Source organism: Bufo bufo, chromosome 5 (assembly GCF_905171765.1).
Source record: "Bufo bufo chromosome 5, aBufBuf1.1, whole genome shotgun sequence".
Classification (NCBI taxonomy): Eukaryota; Metazoa; Chordata; class Amphibia; order Anura; family Bufonidae; genus Bufo; species Bufo bufo.
In genome coordinates, this window is record NC_053393.1 from 317,533,122 (window position 1) to 317,551,533 (window position 18,412).

General features: G+C 42.5%; 1 protein-coding gene across 2 annotated transcripts in view; it reads left to right on the forward strand.

The window, feature by feature from the left end:
• Window positions 1–18,412, forward strand: part of PIGN (phosphatidylinositol glycan anchor biosynthesis class N) — a 356,746-nt gene that overhangs the window by 129,527 nt on the left and 208,807 nt on the right. For both annotated transcript variants that reach the window (XM_040432195.1, XM_040432196.1), the window contains exon 13: window positions 16,284–16,362. In XM_040432195.1, the coding sequence (XP_040288129.1) occupies window positions 16,284–16,362 (79 nt within the window). The remainder of the gene's footprint in view (window positions 1–16,283; window positions 16,363–18,412) is intronic.

Below are 18,412 nucleotides of genomic sequence, written 5' to 3' on the forward strand. Positions count from 1 at the left end.
TATGGTGAGGGTCCAGCGCCTAATACTCTCCACCAAATCTACACAAAATAAATGGGAAAATATTAAAGTCAATTTAAAAACAATATTCATACTATACACTTATGTAATATATACTGACAGATATATTATTCAACACACCTTACATTAAATTCTATATTTAGTCCATAGGGTTGCAGCAATCTCAAATTGAAGATCCATTTTAATTATCTTTTCCTCAAAATTGCTTCCCTATCACCTCCTCTTCTCAGTACCCCCACAGAGTTAATTATCCTAAATCTAAGTTGGTTAATCGAGTGGCCACAGTCGACGAAGTGTTTAGCTACAGGTTTATCCAACATTTTCTTCCTGATGGTACTTTTATGTTTATTAATCCTTTCTCTAATTTCCATGGTGGTCTCCCCTATATAGATTAAACTGCAAGGGAATTGAATCATGTATATCACATCCTTAGACCTACAAGTTTAATACCCATTGATCTTATATCTACTGCCTGTATAGGGGTGCACAAAGGTAACCCCTTTAATTACAACCCAAACAAGGGAAATTACCTTTCTTCCGTGGGGCTAGGTATTGTTGGCGATCAGCCTGCACACCCCCAACATCCGTTTTGACCAACATATCCCTCAGATTGGCCTTTTTTTTGTAGGCCATCAATGGAGATACCTCAAATTACTTAATCTGGGGTAATCCTTTGTATAGGATCTGCCACTCTTTCCTCAATATACTGGCAATTTTCCCACCATGGCTGCCGAATGTGGACACAAATGGAATCCTTCTTTTGTACTGTAGATTGTAACATATATAAAAAGTATAATGAAGCTGCACCAAAGTGTCAGATGACCAAAAAACTTGGTGCTCACAGCTGTATAGCTACACCCACTCTACATAAGAAAAAATATACAATTATATAACAACTGGGCACTCACTGATAGTTGGGCCAATAATAAAAGCAAATTTATTCACATTAATAAATAAATATAGATAGCACAACAAGCTATACAATAGGCTCAATAAAATAATATAAAATCTCAGAGATGGACAAGAAAATCTAGCGTTCCTATAGTATATGCAATCTATACTATGAATAGCGCACAGTCTCTCACTTCATATGCGGCTATACACAAAAGAATAGCTCATGCCAAACCCACTCCAGGGTTCCCATGCAGTCACTTAGAACAATGATTGTAGTAAAATAGGATAACTTTCCATAGCAAGTGAGCAGTGTCCCGCTACACTAGCTATATAAGCGGCGTGCCGCTTCACAGAGTTCCACTATGCAGAGCTCTATTACTGGTCTCACAGGTGTAAATTGCGAACTGTACAGCATAAGGTGAAAGTCTTACTGGGGTTTCATGCATATACGCCGTCTTGTATAGGACACTGCATTCTCAGTGTAGATGTTAACACTTACGTCTTAGCGTTCCCACCGCCTGTCTGTACCACGCCGGCTTGCACCATACGCTGACCTTTGCCTGTATTCCGGTGCCGGTTCACTCTGTAACCAATGCCGTCTTTCGCGCGGTCAGGTTCTGTATTCAGCGGCTTGTGATAACCCCCGGTATCTTTATTGCAGATATTTCCTTAATGTTGTATTGTGATCCAGCGATGCCGTCCTGGTATTAACAATTAAAGGTATTATTTTCCTTTCATGGGAGAGCGGTACCATACACGTTTCGGGACTACTGAAGGGACCGTCAATAGTCCCGAAACGCGTATCCACCATTTAGTGTACCTTGGGCCACATTGGACCCCATCGCAGTACGCCGCTTTTGTTGGTAGAAGGTGTCCCCAAAGAGAGAAAAATTCCTACTCAGGACCACCTCCAGGAGATGGAGGACAAACCGTGCACCAATAGAAGAGAAACCTGTGCCGGCAAGCTCCACACCGACAGACTTTAAACCATTGTCATGTTCTATCGAAGTATATACCGAAACTACATGAAACAAAACCCAAAAAAATGGGGTGGTGTTGTAATATCACACAGTTTAACAAGAAAATGACTGGTATCCCTAATATATGAGGGGGTGTTCACTGCATAGGTGCGCAGTATTCTGTCTAAAAAGATGGCCACATTACTAAATACAGACCCCCTCCCCGAGACTATCGGCCTACCGGGAGGATCTATAAGACTTATGAATTTTGGGAAGTATATATAGCATGGGCGTGATAGGGTATGGTACCTTCAGGTACTCTTCCAAATCACTATCAATAATTCCTTCAATCACTGCTCCATCTATAATAAATCCCAAATCTTTCATAATCTCAAATTTCGGGTCACCCTTGAACTCTTCATACACCTCCACATCATCCAATTGTCTCCGCACCTCACTCATATTTCTTGCTGTCCATCACAACCACCGCACCCCCTTGTCCGCCGGTTTAATTGTTATGTTCTTATTTACTTCAAGTGTTCTCAATGCATCATTCTCCTGATGTGTTTATTTTCTGCTTGTATTGGTTCCTATTGTGTTCCCTAAGGTCACTGATCTGTTTGGTAACCACTCTGATATACGTTTCAATTACATGATTGTTTTGTGGAGGAATAAACTTGCTCTTTTACCTCAAATCTAGATCTTTTAAACGTAACAAGCTTTTGTTATTATTCACATTGACAACAGCATTCTTATCAACGTCTACAGCAAAATACCCCTTCAACCGCAGTCTTCTAAAGAACCGTTGTAGGTCCAATTCTATGTCAAACCAGTCACTTGAATATAATGGACAAAAAGTCAATCCCCGACCCAAGATACTTATCTGATCTTTAGTAAGTTCAATAGAGGAGATATTCACCACCAGTTGCTCTAATTCTTCGGATTGCGTCTCGTTGTCCTCCCTCTTGTCTCTCTCATTTGAACCGGGTGGACCTGTAATGGTGGATTTCTTCTGGGTCCGTTGAGGTTTCCTTCCACCCTGTCTGGAGTTCCATCTTTGTCTTATTTTTGTCCTCCTAAAAAAGTGGACTTAATCGACTCATCTGTGGACACAGAATCACAAGTGGTGAATCCAAAATTAAATTGTTCATATCTCCTGCCCTTTCTCCTTCTTGGTATCCCTTGTGTTGGCTGATTTTGCCAGTTGTACACTTTATCCGTCTGGTAATCCTCCAGATCTCTATGCCATGTCTTTTTTAATTTTTTCAACCTCCACCTTATGGCGTTGTACATACTGTGCAATCCTTTCTTTATGTGTAGTAAAGTTCTCAGCCCCAAGGAGTCCTTGCATTTGGGTATTCAACATAGATAAAGTGTTCCTAATCGTCTCCACTTCCTTATGCAAATATTCAATGTTAAGCAACATAATTTCAAAGGAGTTTTTGTTACTAACCAATTCAAACTTTTGACAAAATTCCACATTATTTGGGAATAGATTACAGCGCAAATGCGATCTTGATCCCCTTGGGATCCGCTGCATCCTATAGTATTCCCTTAATGTATTTAAATATAATTCAACCGTGGTAAGTCTTTTAGACTCTTATATCTTTTTAAGCAGATCAATGGAGGGCACACTTAAAAAAGATACATCGCTCCTCTCCACATTAATCAGTCTCTGAATATCCTCATCAGTATATAAGTACATGTTTATGGCAATAGCTTCTTGAGTCTTACCAGGTCCTGGGACAGCCTCCATCTTAAAATGGTGGGGTTCCCCGTGCACGCTCCTCGGATCCAATAGTGAAACAAGTAGTATGTAGAGCAGCACTCCTATACCTTCCAGACTCCTTCAGACATGCAACAGCCAATTCAAAGCACCAGATCCATGGCGCTTTACAGATGAATATTCAAAATGGAAAATGATGGCAGCCTAGACAAAGACTAGGTGTTAGTCTACTTTCACACTCGCGTTTTTGGCTTTCCGTTTGTGAGATCCGTTCAGGGCTCTCACAAGCGGTCCAAAATGGCTCAGTTTGCATTCTAATGCATTCTGAATGGAAAAGGATCCGCTCAGAATGCATCAGTTTGCATCAGTTCAGTCTCCATTCCGCTTTGGAGACGGACACCAAAACACTGCTTGCAGCGTTTTGGTGTCCGTCTGATGAAACTGAGCCAAACGGATCCGTCCTTGCACACAATGTAAGTCAATGGAGACGGATCCATTTTCTCTGACACAATAGAAAACGGTTCCATCCTCCTTTGACTTTCAATGGTGTTCAAGACGGATCCGTCTTGGTTATGTTAAAGATAATACAAACTGATCCGTTCTGAATGGATGCAGACGGTTGTATTATCTGAATGGATCCGTCCATGACTGATCCGCACAAAACACTAATGTGAAAGTAGCCTCAGTCGAAACGTTGCTGCTTTTTATGCACGTTTTTGTGCATGTTCTTATGGACTAATTGCTAAATAAAGGATCTTTTGACGAAAATGCTGCCATCATTTTCCATTTTGAATATCTATCTTAAGTCAGTGGGCTAAGCACATTGACTATAATCATCTTCGTACAGGGATCTGGACTTCGCAGCAGTGGAACAACCAGGCCGCCACCTCCTAGGATAGTCCCAGTGTAGTTTGCCTCTGACCTGCTTGGGAACCAGGAGCTCAGAATAACAAAAAAACACACCAAAACCACCAGTAAGGTCTTAACAGTCACTTAGACTTGATTGCTGCTTTAGAGGTCCAGGAAGCACATTGGAAGACTGGGTAAATGCACACACAGGACAGACTGGCTTGCAGGGTGGTAGTACAGACACAGGCTGGGCAGGCTGGCGGTGTGCAGGAATAAAGACAAAGGCTGACAAACTTGGTTAACTAAAAAATGCTAACAAAACTAAAAGTGCAGGATCACACATGCAGGGCGAGTCAGGACTGGAGACACACTGGATACAGAGGCAGGAAATTAAGCACCAGACTTCAATACACCTTTCCTGGTCACCAAGGAACCTTGACGCTCAGGCACCTACTGGCCCTTTAAAAGGCTGGAGGTGAGCGCGCAGAGGCTGGAGCACTGGGCAGCAGCATGGAGGTGGCAGCTTGCAAGGAACGCCAGAGCCCAGAATGCCAGATGGCATGGTGAGTAGTTCAGCGTCTGAGCACACATGGTACAGCAGGACTCCGGTGGGCAGGGACCATGGACCTAAAATATCATTTATGATGAATAGAAAATAAATCTATTGGGAACTTGAAATCACTTTAGATCCTTACTGCGGCACATATACTGAAAATTTCGAGGACTTTCTAAGCAGGTTGTGGAACTTCACTTTAACAGTAGTACAGTAGTTGCAGTCCTGCATTCAGTTTATGTCTTCTGTGTTTAGCAAAATTTGTTAAAAATCTGTGGTTCCCGTTCCCTTCCATTTGCTCTGCTACAGTAGCTAGCTGCCTTTGATTGTTTAGGATCATTACCCCTCTTTGTCATTAGCCTAAGCAGGGTGTCCAGGGACCTATCTGTATCAGAAGAGCTGTGCAGGACATGGAGACATTTGTTTTGTTTGCAGATTTTAGCTATTTTCTTTGTTTTGGTGTAAAAAGTGCTGCTTCAACAGAACTGCCAAGATACTGATTGCCTATTCTCCTTACTGGTGACAGATAGGAAGCGCAAGCTGCTGAGGCAGAGAACCTCTGGAGATAGCTGCACTATCTCCACTTCATCACCAACTCATTCAGATGCTTGTAACATTGGGCTTCAATGATGCAGTGTAGATTGTTATGATAAAGGAAAAACAGATTGAAAACGTTTTTCCTTACTTTTCTTAGGGTTTGTTTGTTGGTTTAGATGCTTAAAAAAAAGAAATTGGCCGCTGATTTTAGTTAATCTTATCTTATTTAATTTCCGGTCTTTTATTTCATCTTGTTTTATGATTAACCAAAATGCCATGCCAAGTTCAAAATACTGTTTTGGGCCACAACACAGGCTAGTTACATTCACACATAAAATTGGTCAATACAAGTTATTGAGCCGTAAAAAGTGAAATTGTACAATCATATAGTACATGAGAATAGGGGCTGATCTGCGACTTAGAGTGGGCCTGGAAAAAAACTCAAAGTGGCCCCAAGTTGTAGGCAGATCCAAGTTGACAAAAAGTTGGGGCAACACAAGTAGGCAGGGACAGCCATAGCACCTGATCTGCCTGCGTTTCTGTGCCTCATCGGCTTCCAGCCTAGTGGTGTGTTTTCTATGAGGGTGAATAGCATGGCAGGGAACCATGGCTCCTGTGCCCATCGCAGTATTTAACTGTATCACTATCCTCAGTGCCTGTAAAACAGGTGAATTCAGGAGGGCACCAGAAAGCGTCAGAACATTACATACCTGGCAACCTGAGGAAGGCACGGACTGTCCCCTGGACATTGACCCACCAGGAAGTTTCCCTGTAGGATCTACCCCTGCATGATTATCTCTTTCTAAAAAACCTAGAACCAGCCCTGCTCCTCACATGGATCCAGAGATCTGTCCATTCATTATTCCTATTGTTCCTCTACATTTGTAGGTTTGTTCTTTCTGCTGCAGTTCTCTCCCTGTAATTGTCTTAGCTCAAGGGGGTGTTCCCTTTATGTTGTAGCTCTCTCCCTATAACTGTCACAGCTCCTTTCTGCTGCAGTTCTCGCCCTGTAAGGGCGCATAGTTTGACGGCTGTGCCCGTTTTGCGGATCGTAAACTGCTTCCAGGTCCACACCTCGATGCGGGGTGCACAAGTCATGTGCCCGTGTTTTGTGGATCCACAGTTTGCAGTCCACAAACCAGGCACGGCTGTCACACATTCTTGTAAATGCGCCCTAACTGTTACAGCTCAGGGGACATGTCCTTTCTGCTGCAGCTGTCCTTGTGACTGTCTCAGCTCAGAGGGGCATTTCCTGTCACGTACTTCATGCTGACCTCACTCTGTGGAGCTATTTGGCTTATCCGGGAGCAGGGACGTCGAACCAATCAGGCTCGTCACAGGCATCCCATGCTTACTGAGGATGGCTATTTAAACAGGCGCGGCTGGCCACAGTTGCCTGTGATTGGTATTCCTGCCTCAGTACCTAGTTTTGTGTTTGTTACCATGGATTGCTGGCCTTTTGCCTTTTTCTCTGACTTTGCCACTGCATTCTTGATTTTGCCTCTGACATGACCTCCTGGTATTTGACTTGTTATTTGACCTTGCATGATATTGGGCACTGTTTGGTATTAGTCTTTGCTAGTTTGTGACCTCGCCTTTACTGCTGACTTTGTCTCTGTCGTTATCTCCTGGTTTTACTCTACTGTGTATTTGACTATCTTTTGAATTCTGATCCAATGTTTTTGCCTGTCTGATTGTGACTTCTCTCTGTCTACTACTCTTTGCACTCGATTAGGTTCAGGCCCCTGCAGTTAGTCAATTCAGGAACTGTTGCCAAGTTGTGGGCCGTCATTTAGGCAGATTGTGCAAGTAGGTTGGGACAGTGGTGTGGGTGGAGTTCAGGGCTGCACTGTTCCCTACCTGTCGTTACATTTCCTTTACAGTTCTCTTCTTGTAATTGCCACGGCTCAGCGGGTGTTTTCTTTCTGCTGTATTTCTCTCCCTATAACTGTCACAGCTTCTATAAGATCGGGCTAGTGGTAATTTAAAGTATGAAACTGAGCATGTGGGACCTTCTCATTCAGCTCAGTAGGTGGATGCGCACCTTACTATACAGATTAAACAACAGCACCATTGTGATGAAATAAAGATACGGTATCTCAAAACTGGAGTATTTTTGTAATAGTAAATTACAAAAGTCACTAGTTTTACATGCTGAATTATATTAAAATAACTATGAAAAATTAAATAAATACAAACTGAAATACAATTTGCGTAAAATTCACCACTGTGTATGTTGATTTTTTTTTTGGGCGTCACTGATCAACCGTGTGAAGTGGGTTAATTTCACAAAGATTCACATTCCATTTAAAAAGGTGACCGCGCTGCCTTCCACGGACTCCAGCCTCTAAGTGTAGAAAGGGTCGGTAACCGCTCTTTTCGTGCAGCCCCAACACAGAATTCCAGCAAAAAAAGATGATCTCCACCACGGATATTCCTTCTGCAGATTAAAAGGTTTCGGGGCACATAGTTAAGTTCTGCCAGCTTGCGTAAGAATTATTACTTTTATTATACTCACAAGGGGAATAAAATAACAGGCATCGAATACAAATGTCTGCAACACCGCCCCAACCCGAGTTTCACCAAAAGAGCTTCGTCAGGGGAAAATGCTCCACCCTTCCTTGGGCATCTTCTTATACAGAAAAAAACGGGCGGCACAGCCCTCCCTCCTTGCATCGAATTTCATTCCAAAAACTCTTCCCACATATTTTTACATATTATTTGCTGAAAGATTCCTTCATACATACTAAAATATACAATATGTAAGAAAATATAAAATATATAAATGTCTCACATAAAACCATCAAACTTCACATCCCCTTTATGTATCTCAATCCGTAATAGACATCTAGAGTTCTTCCATTTATTTTATACAGTACCAATCACCACATATAGAGACACAGTTCTCCCACTATCCTATCTAAACCGAAGAAAGTTTTTCAGTTTACTCAAATGCATACTAATAACCGCACAGTTCATACACCGTCACCTCCTCCCTTTCTATTCAATTAAACAGGGTTTCAGATCAAAGTCCACATTTAACCCGCCAGGCTGCAGGGAATCCATCCTATATATCCACTCCACCTCCCTTCGGTTTATATGCGCTACTTCGCCCCAGGCTTCTTACCCTGTTCAGGGTTTTGGATCCGACGCGGTAAGCGTCTAAGCAGGCGGTGCCATCTCTGAGGGCAGGGGGAGGTCCCGGAGCGGATTGCGTCATGACGCGATGAAACGTTGTATGTCATGACGTCACGCGTATACGGCCGCAGCGGGGAAGTGCTTCATGGCGGGTTATTTAAAAGGGGTTTGTGCCCGGCTGCATTCTGTGGCTCTGTCTCTCCTCTTGCATGATGTCGGCTCCCCAGGATGATGCGGCCCGCAAGCCTGTGGATCCCGGAAGCGCCCTCAGCCTGTTAAGCCTCCTCTCCTGCTTGTCTTCATCTTATTTCTATATCACTGAATAGGTGTTGGTGGTGGAGGTTAAAGAACGTATATGTATTCTAGCCCCATATTTCAATATTGATTTTTAGGGCAGAAAAACCTCCACTACCCAGACGCAGGGAGATTCGGGACGAAAGAAGTGTGCTATATGCAGAAAGTCTTTTGTCTCCAAGTCCAAAAAGTCTTGGTGTGTGAAATGTACAGACAAAGTGGTATCGGAAGAATCTCTCTCTTTTTTGGAATCCATACGGAGTATGATTAGAGATGAAGTTAATGCGGCGGTGGAGTCAAAGCTACCTCCCTCGTTCCCACAGGCTCCCACCTCTCACAGAGCCCACAGTTCCCCATTATATGAACCTGATATCTATGAAGGGGAAGTGCTTGATGACAGCTCTGACTCCTCTGAGGACGGGTTTGGGAAACAGTTATTTCTACCAGAAGAGTCGCAGAGCCTTCTTAAAACAATAAGGGCAACAATAAATATTTGGAAAGCCAATCAGTGCAGGACCAGATGTTTCAAGGTCTGGGAGAGAGAAGAAAGCGTGTCTTCACGGTACACGATAGTATAAGAGATCTAATTTCTAGAGAATGGAGAGACCCAGAAAAGAGAACACCGATTACAACCTCCTTTAAAAGAAAATATCAGTTTGCAGACTGATGCGACCCTATGGAACAAAACTCCCAGAGTCGACGCACCAATAGCCTGCATCCTTCTATTTGAGGATATGGGCCTGCTACGTGATCCCATGGCTAAAAAATGTGAAAGCTTGCTCAGGAGAGCATGGGAGACCAATACTGCGATGCTGAGACCCAGTATTCTTTCCACTTGCACGGCCAGGTCCTTGTCGGTGTGGCTAAATCAGTTAGAAAATCATCTAGCGGCCGGAACCGCCAAGGAGGAAATCCTTGCGTCCATACCGACATTAAAACAAGCAACTAACTTTCTAGCCGATGCCTCGGCTGATTTAGTAAGGTTGTCTGCCAAATCAGCTGCAGTTTCCAATGCAGCAAGAAGGACCGTCTAGCTTCACTCCTGGTCAAGGGACACGGCATCAAAAAATCGCCTGTGTTCCATACCATGTGAAGGATATCGTCTTTTTTGGGTCTGTTCTTGATGACATACTCAAAAGCTTCTGATAGGAAAAAAGGATTCCATACAGAAAGTTGTTTTTTTCAGCAGAGGCGGTCCTTTTGGAACCAGAGAAACAAACAGAGAACAGACCAGAAGTGAAGGGACTACTCGAGTAGATGGCAATCCACAAGAGGAAGAGGAAAAGGCTTCCTCTTTAATCCAGACAATCAGACAAAGTCCTCCCAATGACGCCTGAGGTTCTGTTGGAGCAAGTTTTAGAAATTTTGTTCCAGAATGGAAGAAGATAAACAGTTGTCCCTGGATTTTAAACTCCATTCAAGAGGGTTTCAGCCTGGGGTTCAATTCCTATCCGGGAGACCGCTATTTAATCAACCGTCCAATACCCAAGAAAGAAAAGCAACTGTCTCTAGAGGCAGAGATATCTGTTCTTCTCAGAAAACAAGTATTGATCCCGGTTCCAGGGCATCAACAAAAAAAGGAATTTTATTCCCCAGTTTTTTAGATCAGGAAGCCAGGAGGGTCGTTCAGACTCATAATAAATTTGAAGGGACTAAACAGGTACTTAACGTACAAAAAATTCAAGATGGATACCATCAGGTCGACCATAATCCTTCTTCCGCTCAATTGCTATATGGTAACGATGGATCTACAGGATGCATACTACCACGTGCCAATCCTCAAGAAACATCAAAAGTACTTAAGGATTGCGGTGTACATAGGAAGCCGCCTCCATCATTTCCAGTTCCAAGCCCTGCCCTTCGGGTTGTCTTCTGCTCCGAGAATCTTTTGCAAGAAAATATCCAAGATAACGGCTTTTCTCCATCTACAGGGAATCCTTATAATACCCTATTTGGACGATTTTCTAGTCACAGCCAGGACAGAAAACGATCTTCTACTCCATCTCGGTCAGGTAAAAGAAACCTTTCTTTCCCTAGGATGAATTATAAACCACGAAAGTCAGATTTCATCCCTGCTTGGTGGAAAGTATTTCTGGGTATTCTACTGGACTCAAGCCTTCAGATGTCCTTTCTGCCAGAAGAAAAACAAGGGATTATAGATAAGAAAATCGCTCAATTTAGCAAATTGAAAACTTCCACGATCAGAAACATCATGACTGTGTTAGGTCTCCTAACATCCTCTATACCTGCAGTCAGATGGTCGCAAAGCCATACAAGAAGACTACAGTCCTTTCTTCTAAAATCCTGGGACGGTACTCAAACCTCATTGGAAAAAAAGGTAAGCCTACCATCAGAGGTGTTACAGTCCCTAGCCTGCAGGAGAATAAAAGGAAATTTACAAACAGGAATCTGCTGGCGGCAGGAAGATCTGTTGGTTGTCAATACAGACGCCAGCAGCAGAGGCTGGGGAGGACATGCAGCAGACCTAATAGTCCAAGGTCTTTGGGACGACTCTATGACAACGGCCTCGTCCAACCAAAGGGAACTTATGGTAGTATATGAGGTTCTACTAGCTCTCCATGCAAAGATGCCTCTACATCAAGTAAAGATCCTGTCGGACAATATAACCACGGTCGCTCACATAAACAGACAGGGTGGCACATGAAACAAAGTTCTGGCAGAGATCGCAAAAAGGATTTTTATGTGGGCAGAGAGACATCTGACTTCCCTATCGGCAGTCCATCTAAAAGGAAGCGAAAATCTAGTGGCAGATTACTGAATCCCAAAATATTTCAACAGATTATGACAAGATGGGGAGTCCCAGTCCTGGACCTGTTTGCAAACAAATACAACAGGAAGGCGTCAAGATTTTGCTCCCTATCACCACAGGATCAGCCAGAGATCCTAGATGCCCTGTCTCGCCTGTGGCCGAAGGGTCTACTGTTCAGCTTAATACCCAGAGTGCTGATGAAGGTGGCGGAAGAACAAGCTCAGGTGATCATGATCGCTGCTTACTGGCCAAGGAGAGCCTGGTTCTACCTGCTTCTAGATCTATCAGGAGGGGAATACTGACTCTCCTGACACTTCCAAATCTTTTATTTCAGGGACCAGTCTACCACCCCACGGTCTCTCAGCTCAGATTGGCGGCTTGGAGATTGAACGCCTAAACCTGAAGTATAAAGGGCTCTCTGATCCAGTAATCTCAACCATGCTAAAAGGAAGAAAGACAGTGACCTCTAAGATTTATCTTAGGGCTTGGAAGGCCTTTCTTGCCTACGCAAGGAGGAGGAACTGTCTTCAATTCCTCACCAATGTTCCCATCATTTTAGATTTCTTGCAGTCAGGATTAGACGAGGGTCTAAAGCCCTCTACCCTAAGGACTCTTTCACACGGGCGAGATTTCTGCACGGGTGCAATGCGTGAGGTGAACGCATTGCACCCTCACTGAATCCGGACCCATTCATTTCTATGGGGGTGTGCACATGAGCGGTGATTTTCACGCATCACTTGTGCGTTGCGTGAAAATCGCAGCATGCTCTATATTGTGCGGTTTTTACGCAACACAGGCCCCATAGAAGTGAATGGGGCTGCGTGAAAATCGCAAGCAAGTGCGGATGCGGTACGATTTTCATGCATGGTTGCTAGAAGATGATCGGGAAGGGGACCCGATCATTATTATTTATTATTATAACATGGTTATAAGGGAAAATAATAGCATTCTTAATACAGAATGCTTAGTAAAATAAGGATGGAGGGGTTAAAAAAAAAATGTGATGGACCATGGGATGAGCACAGTGACATCACCACAGGTCCTTTTCCTCCTGGTCATCAAAGAAGAAGACAGAAGAGAAGCCAGGCTGCGGGAACAAGTAGATGAGGTGAGTTAAAAAAAATATTTTTAACTTCTCCATCCCTATTTTACTAAGCATTCTGTATTAAGAATGCTATTATTTTCCCTTATAACCATGTTATAAGGGAAAATAATAAAATCTACACACCTAACCCAAACCCGAACGTTCTGTGAAGAAGTCTGGGTTCGGGTCGGGGTACCAAACATGCAGATTTTTCTCACGCGCGTGCAAAACGCATTAAAACGCTTTGCACTTGCGCTGAAAAATCACGCATTTTTCCTGCGACACACCTGCATCTTATCCGGCCCTCACACCCGATGCCTGTGTGAAAGAGGCCTAAGAGTTCAGATATCAGCCCGGACAGTTTTTTTGGACGTAAAACTTGCGGAGCACCCTTTAATAAAACAATTTTTTAGAAGCTCTGTAAGAATCTCTCCAACAGTACTTTCTACCATTCCAGTATGGGACTTGAATCTGGTTCTTACAGTCTTAATGGACTCTCCGTTCAAACCTGTTAATACTATTCCCATTAAGCTATTGTCATTTAAGACCGCCTTTCTTTTAGCAATAACAACTGCGAAAAGAGTAGGTGAGATCCAGGCCTTCTCTTGTCGCGCTCCGTATCTGAGAATTCTAGATGACCGCATAATCCTTAAAGGGAATCTGTCACCTATTTTGAGCATATAAAACTGTTAACATAGCAATGTGCAATAAAGTACCTTCATTCCTGCATGTGTTTTCTTTCTTTTATTCAACTTTTCATTTAGATGAAAAAGCGATTTTTCTGATATGCTAATTAAGCCTCAAGGTGCCCAGTGGGGCATTATTACTCTCCTCTAGTGCCCAGTAACGCCCCCCTGCAGTACCCAGACCGCCTTTCTTCCAAGCCCAGCACGCCTCCTCAGAAATAAATGTACTCCTACATCCTTGCCGAACAGCGCCGCCCCCTCCACTACGTCATGTAATTTATTTACCCCACCATCCTTGCGTCCTCTTTTCTTGGCCTTCCGAAATCCCGCACAGTCGCAGTATCGCTGACTGCCTGCGCCTGTACGATACTCCGGCTCCTGAGGGCAACAGCCTCAATAGTGTCACTGGGCATGCGCCGAGCCCAGTGATGTAATCAGAGCGCTGTTGCCTCAGGAGCCGCAGGCAGTCAGCGATACTGCGGCTGAGCTCCAGTGTTGTTTCCTGTCCAGGGGGCGGGGATACCCTCCTGTCAGTGCCGATGGGGAGGCTAATGGAAAATCCAATTACCGGTAAGAGTAATTAACCCTTTCTGTAGCCGAACATGCACATGTATGTATGGAGGGGTAGCTGTGAACACCTACCTGAGGTGTACGGTCAGCTTTAGTATTATTGCTTACTTAACATGGAGCTTGCATAATAATATCAAGAAATAAATTCACTAGTAACATAATATTGAGCCTGTATTACACCTGCTGATTTTTCGGCGGATAATCGCTAACTAGTGTTCGTATGAGCGCTCGTTAGAAATAATCTGGCGGTGTAATACTGCCGATGATTGCCAATGAACGAGCAAAACACTCGTTCATCAGGCAATTCAAATCTTTGTCATGTTAAAAAAAAAAATATCGTTTGCAGGCGGCAGATCGTGTATATTCACAGCATGGAGAAGAGCGTTGGCATAGTGATCGCCATTTTGCCGAGAAGATCACTGCATGTAATAGCGGTCTCCTCCACTAGCGAGCAGGCGGTTGCCGGGAGGGAACAGTTACCTCTCGACAATCGTCTGACACATTGGGCTGTGTAATCCAACCTTTAGATGAAAATTCTTGATAGCTGTCAATGTTAGACAACTATCAAACAAATGAAGGCTTCCATCCAAGCAATGATTCCTTTATAGTAGGGACTTTGAATGTTAGTCACATGGTACTATGATTTCATTCCATGGTTAGGCTGTCGATTCAGTGTCCTCCAGTATCAGTTTCATTGAGGATTGCTTATTTGTCCTGTTAAATGTAAAGACTGCCAGCTTGTGTAATTACTCAAAACATTCATACTAGCAAAAACTTAATAGATGCGTTTAAGTGTGAGATTATAACTACACCGTAAAGAGAATCATTAACGCTCAGATGCAAATTTGATTGACTGTGATTTTAAGCAGAACGGCTGAGGAGGGTGAAGGAGAAAATTAGATTTAAGAGATGTAATCTCACACTTTTGAATTAATGTTTGTAGAAAATGTATTTTTTATGTTTTTTTTTAGACATATATAAATGTGTTCGTAACTGCAATAAATCTTTGTAATTCTAGGTATTTGTTATGTATGGAAATTATATAGATGGATAAATGTGCTGTATTTTGTATATAATAAATTTTTAATCATATTTTTTCATTAATTTGACAGATAACCAGGCAGGTACAAAGAGTTATTTTTTTCCCAGAGGGGAATTCACATTGGATATAATTTGATGTGTAAATGTAAAATTTCAGATAGTTGATCAGGTTGAAAAAAAAAAACAGGTCCATCAAATCCAAACTACAAACCCTCTGTTCCTCTGTTGATCCAGAGGAAGGCCAAAACGTATTTGAGGTAGTCGGCAATTACCCCATATTAGGGGAAAAATTCCATCCTAACTCCAAATACGGCAGTCACAATAAATTATTTGGAGCAACGTCCCATCTCCAGGAACTAAATCTCTTTAAGGCAAATTAAATATTGGTGAACTAACCTCAGGTCATCTATGTATGATCAGTGGGGGTGTAACCTCTTCATAGTATGGGACTAAACTGCACAAAGGCGATGGACATGAAGTCACAGACCTTTAGCATTTGGGAGTCAGACCTCTACCGATATGATATTGCTGGCCAATCTTGAGGATAAGTAAGCAATATTTATGTCCAGGACAACCGCTTTAACTTGTGCGTCAAAGCCGCTTTTGATTATTGAATCAACTATCGCAACATCTTGAGGCAAAGAGTTCCATACTCCCTACTTGTCTAGTAAGAATATCTGTCTGCTAGAACCTTCTTTCCTGTAGACCTAGAGGATGCCTCCTTGTCTTAGTTACAGGCCTAGTTGTAAGAAGATTATTAGAAGGATGTCTGTTCTGCTTGTATAAGTCATGATATTTATGTTCCTTTCTAAGCGTGGTCATATTTAGACCATGAGCAGTTTTTTTATTTTGGTAGATTCCATCACAGCTCATACAGTACTTTGAATAATGCTCTTAATACCTCAGCATGATTGATTTATTTACTTTTCCCAATGTCTGTGCATAAATGCTTTGAAACACTAAGCTCTACATAGCTTGACATTGAAAAAATGCCTGCCACCCAGTGTTGATCTGTGAGACACTCTGCGATAACCCAACTATCAGATTGATAAGTTTCTGTTGTACTGTTTGAGATGATTCCACTTACCTGCGTGGAATATATATAAGCTGCTCAGCCATGTTTTATCAGCGCTTGCACCTTCTTACATCTGTTTGTGTTTACAGCTCTCTTTCAGAGTCTAAGCAGCTTGACATTGTGAGGAGAGTAAGATCTTACATCCATGGAGGAAATTACAAAGAAGCAGTAAGTGTATAATCAAGAGGCAGCGACAGTTTCTTATTTGAGCAATGTCTTTTATGTGTCCTTGTGTTTCCTTTGTTGTAAAGATTGGCATTTCAATCATGCGAAAACTCCTGGTGCAAATCTTTCCAGCACCAAATTACCAGCGCACTCAGAACTAGACGTAGTAATTTGTATCACGCAGGCAAAGTGACATGCGATCTTTCTTCTGTTCTTCATTAACCATATGATTCTGCTTTAATATGTTATAGAAGGACATATTTATGCTGACTATGGAATAACATTTGCCCTTTCACTTGATTCAGTGTCCCCATCAACATTTACCTTGAAATTGCTAAAGGGATATATGTGTATGGAGGCAATTCTAGATGGGCGATTACAACTGTATGTCTTAGTTACCTAATAAATGTGTAATATTCCCAGTTATTGCGCAGGAGGTCCAGCTGCATTTTATTATAATATAAAGAGCTAGGCACACTAAGTCATGTAATCTGTTAATGAACAAATATAATTAGGATACTTAGGGGCACATTTATTAAGACTGGCATTTTAGACGCCGGTCTTAATAAAGGCCAATAGCTGGCGTTGGTTCCGCCGAAGTTATGAAGAGGCGCTGTCTTACATTTAAACTATTTTCTATGCCTGTCCCTGCCCACGCTGCACCCATAATATTAGACCTGGGGTGAAGTCACAGTTAGCCACACAACTAACCGTTGCGCCTCCATCTGCGCCTGAAATACGCCTAATTTAGGCGTATTTCAGAATAGTAAATGACCCCCTTAGTACTAAAGGTCCCACACGGATACACTGTCATAATTGTTGTAAACTGTGGTGCGGCACATGAAATCTTGAAAGAACAAAAATAATGTATACCAATAATGTATACCAAAATGTGCTAGACCCAAATTAGTCCTCATACAGTGTTGCCAGCCCTAGTTGTGCCTATACATTTGATGCAGGGAGATGTCATTGGCCAGCGAAATCCCAGTCCTAGTAGCGCCTGTAGAGTTTGTGCCTATTTCAAAGGGTTGTCCCATTACAACAACTTAAGCCTTATCCACAGGTTACATGATGTGTCTGATCGGTGGGGGTCTGACAGCTAGGACCCCCACTGATCATGCTATGGGGCTTGTTAGAGATTTAAAGTGTCATGTGACACCCTACACTTGATATAACCCCTGATAGTCAGTAAGCAGTGTTACATGACATGCATGTGCTGGATCAGCATGTATGACACATTCATGTGGTAATTAAATAGGACTAGTGTTGGAATAATGATTGTGTGTGGTTATTACTGTAGCTACATCACTGTGTGTATTTACATGGCTGCCTGTCTGTAGATGATGTTATAAAATGGCTGCCTGTCTGTAGGTGATGTTGCCATGTTGTTAATAAAGTTTAATGTAAAAAAACAAACAACACACAGATTTGTTTTTAAATAGACACTGACAGATATGATGCTGCAGGTAGTAATACTGTGTATGTTCTGCTCCCTAATGCACCACTCTTCACCTGTTAGATTCTTGGGCAGTTAATTGAAAGCCTGGTCACATAATACGTATCAGGGTCACATGATGGCGCACATGACGGACACCATGTTTAGTTCTTTCCAGCTCTCTCACGGATGCAGTTCTACAGGACTAAAACTGGCCGTACCATTTTTTTCTTCAGGGAGAGGCAACTACATGAATATAATAAAGATGTTTGATCAAAATTTTTAATAGATGTCTATTAGAAAATTGTTCAACATCCTATTCTCTAAATAAATAAATGTGATCATTAAAACCAGAAATCTCCTTTCATTTTTTTCCTATCTTATAAAATGATGACATATTCCTATGGTAGGGTTCCGACTGCTGGGGTCCCCATTGGTTATCGGATTGGGGGACACACTCCCTTTTTTGAATGGAGCTGCAGACACACATACATTTCTGCTGCTCTTGTTAACTCTATAAAACTGCCGGAGATAGCCAAGTACAAGTGCTTCATCTTAAGCTGCCCCGTAGAGTTGAATGGAGCGATAGTTCGTATGAGTGTCTGCCGCACAATTTAA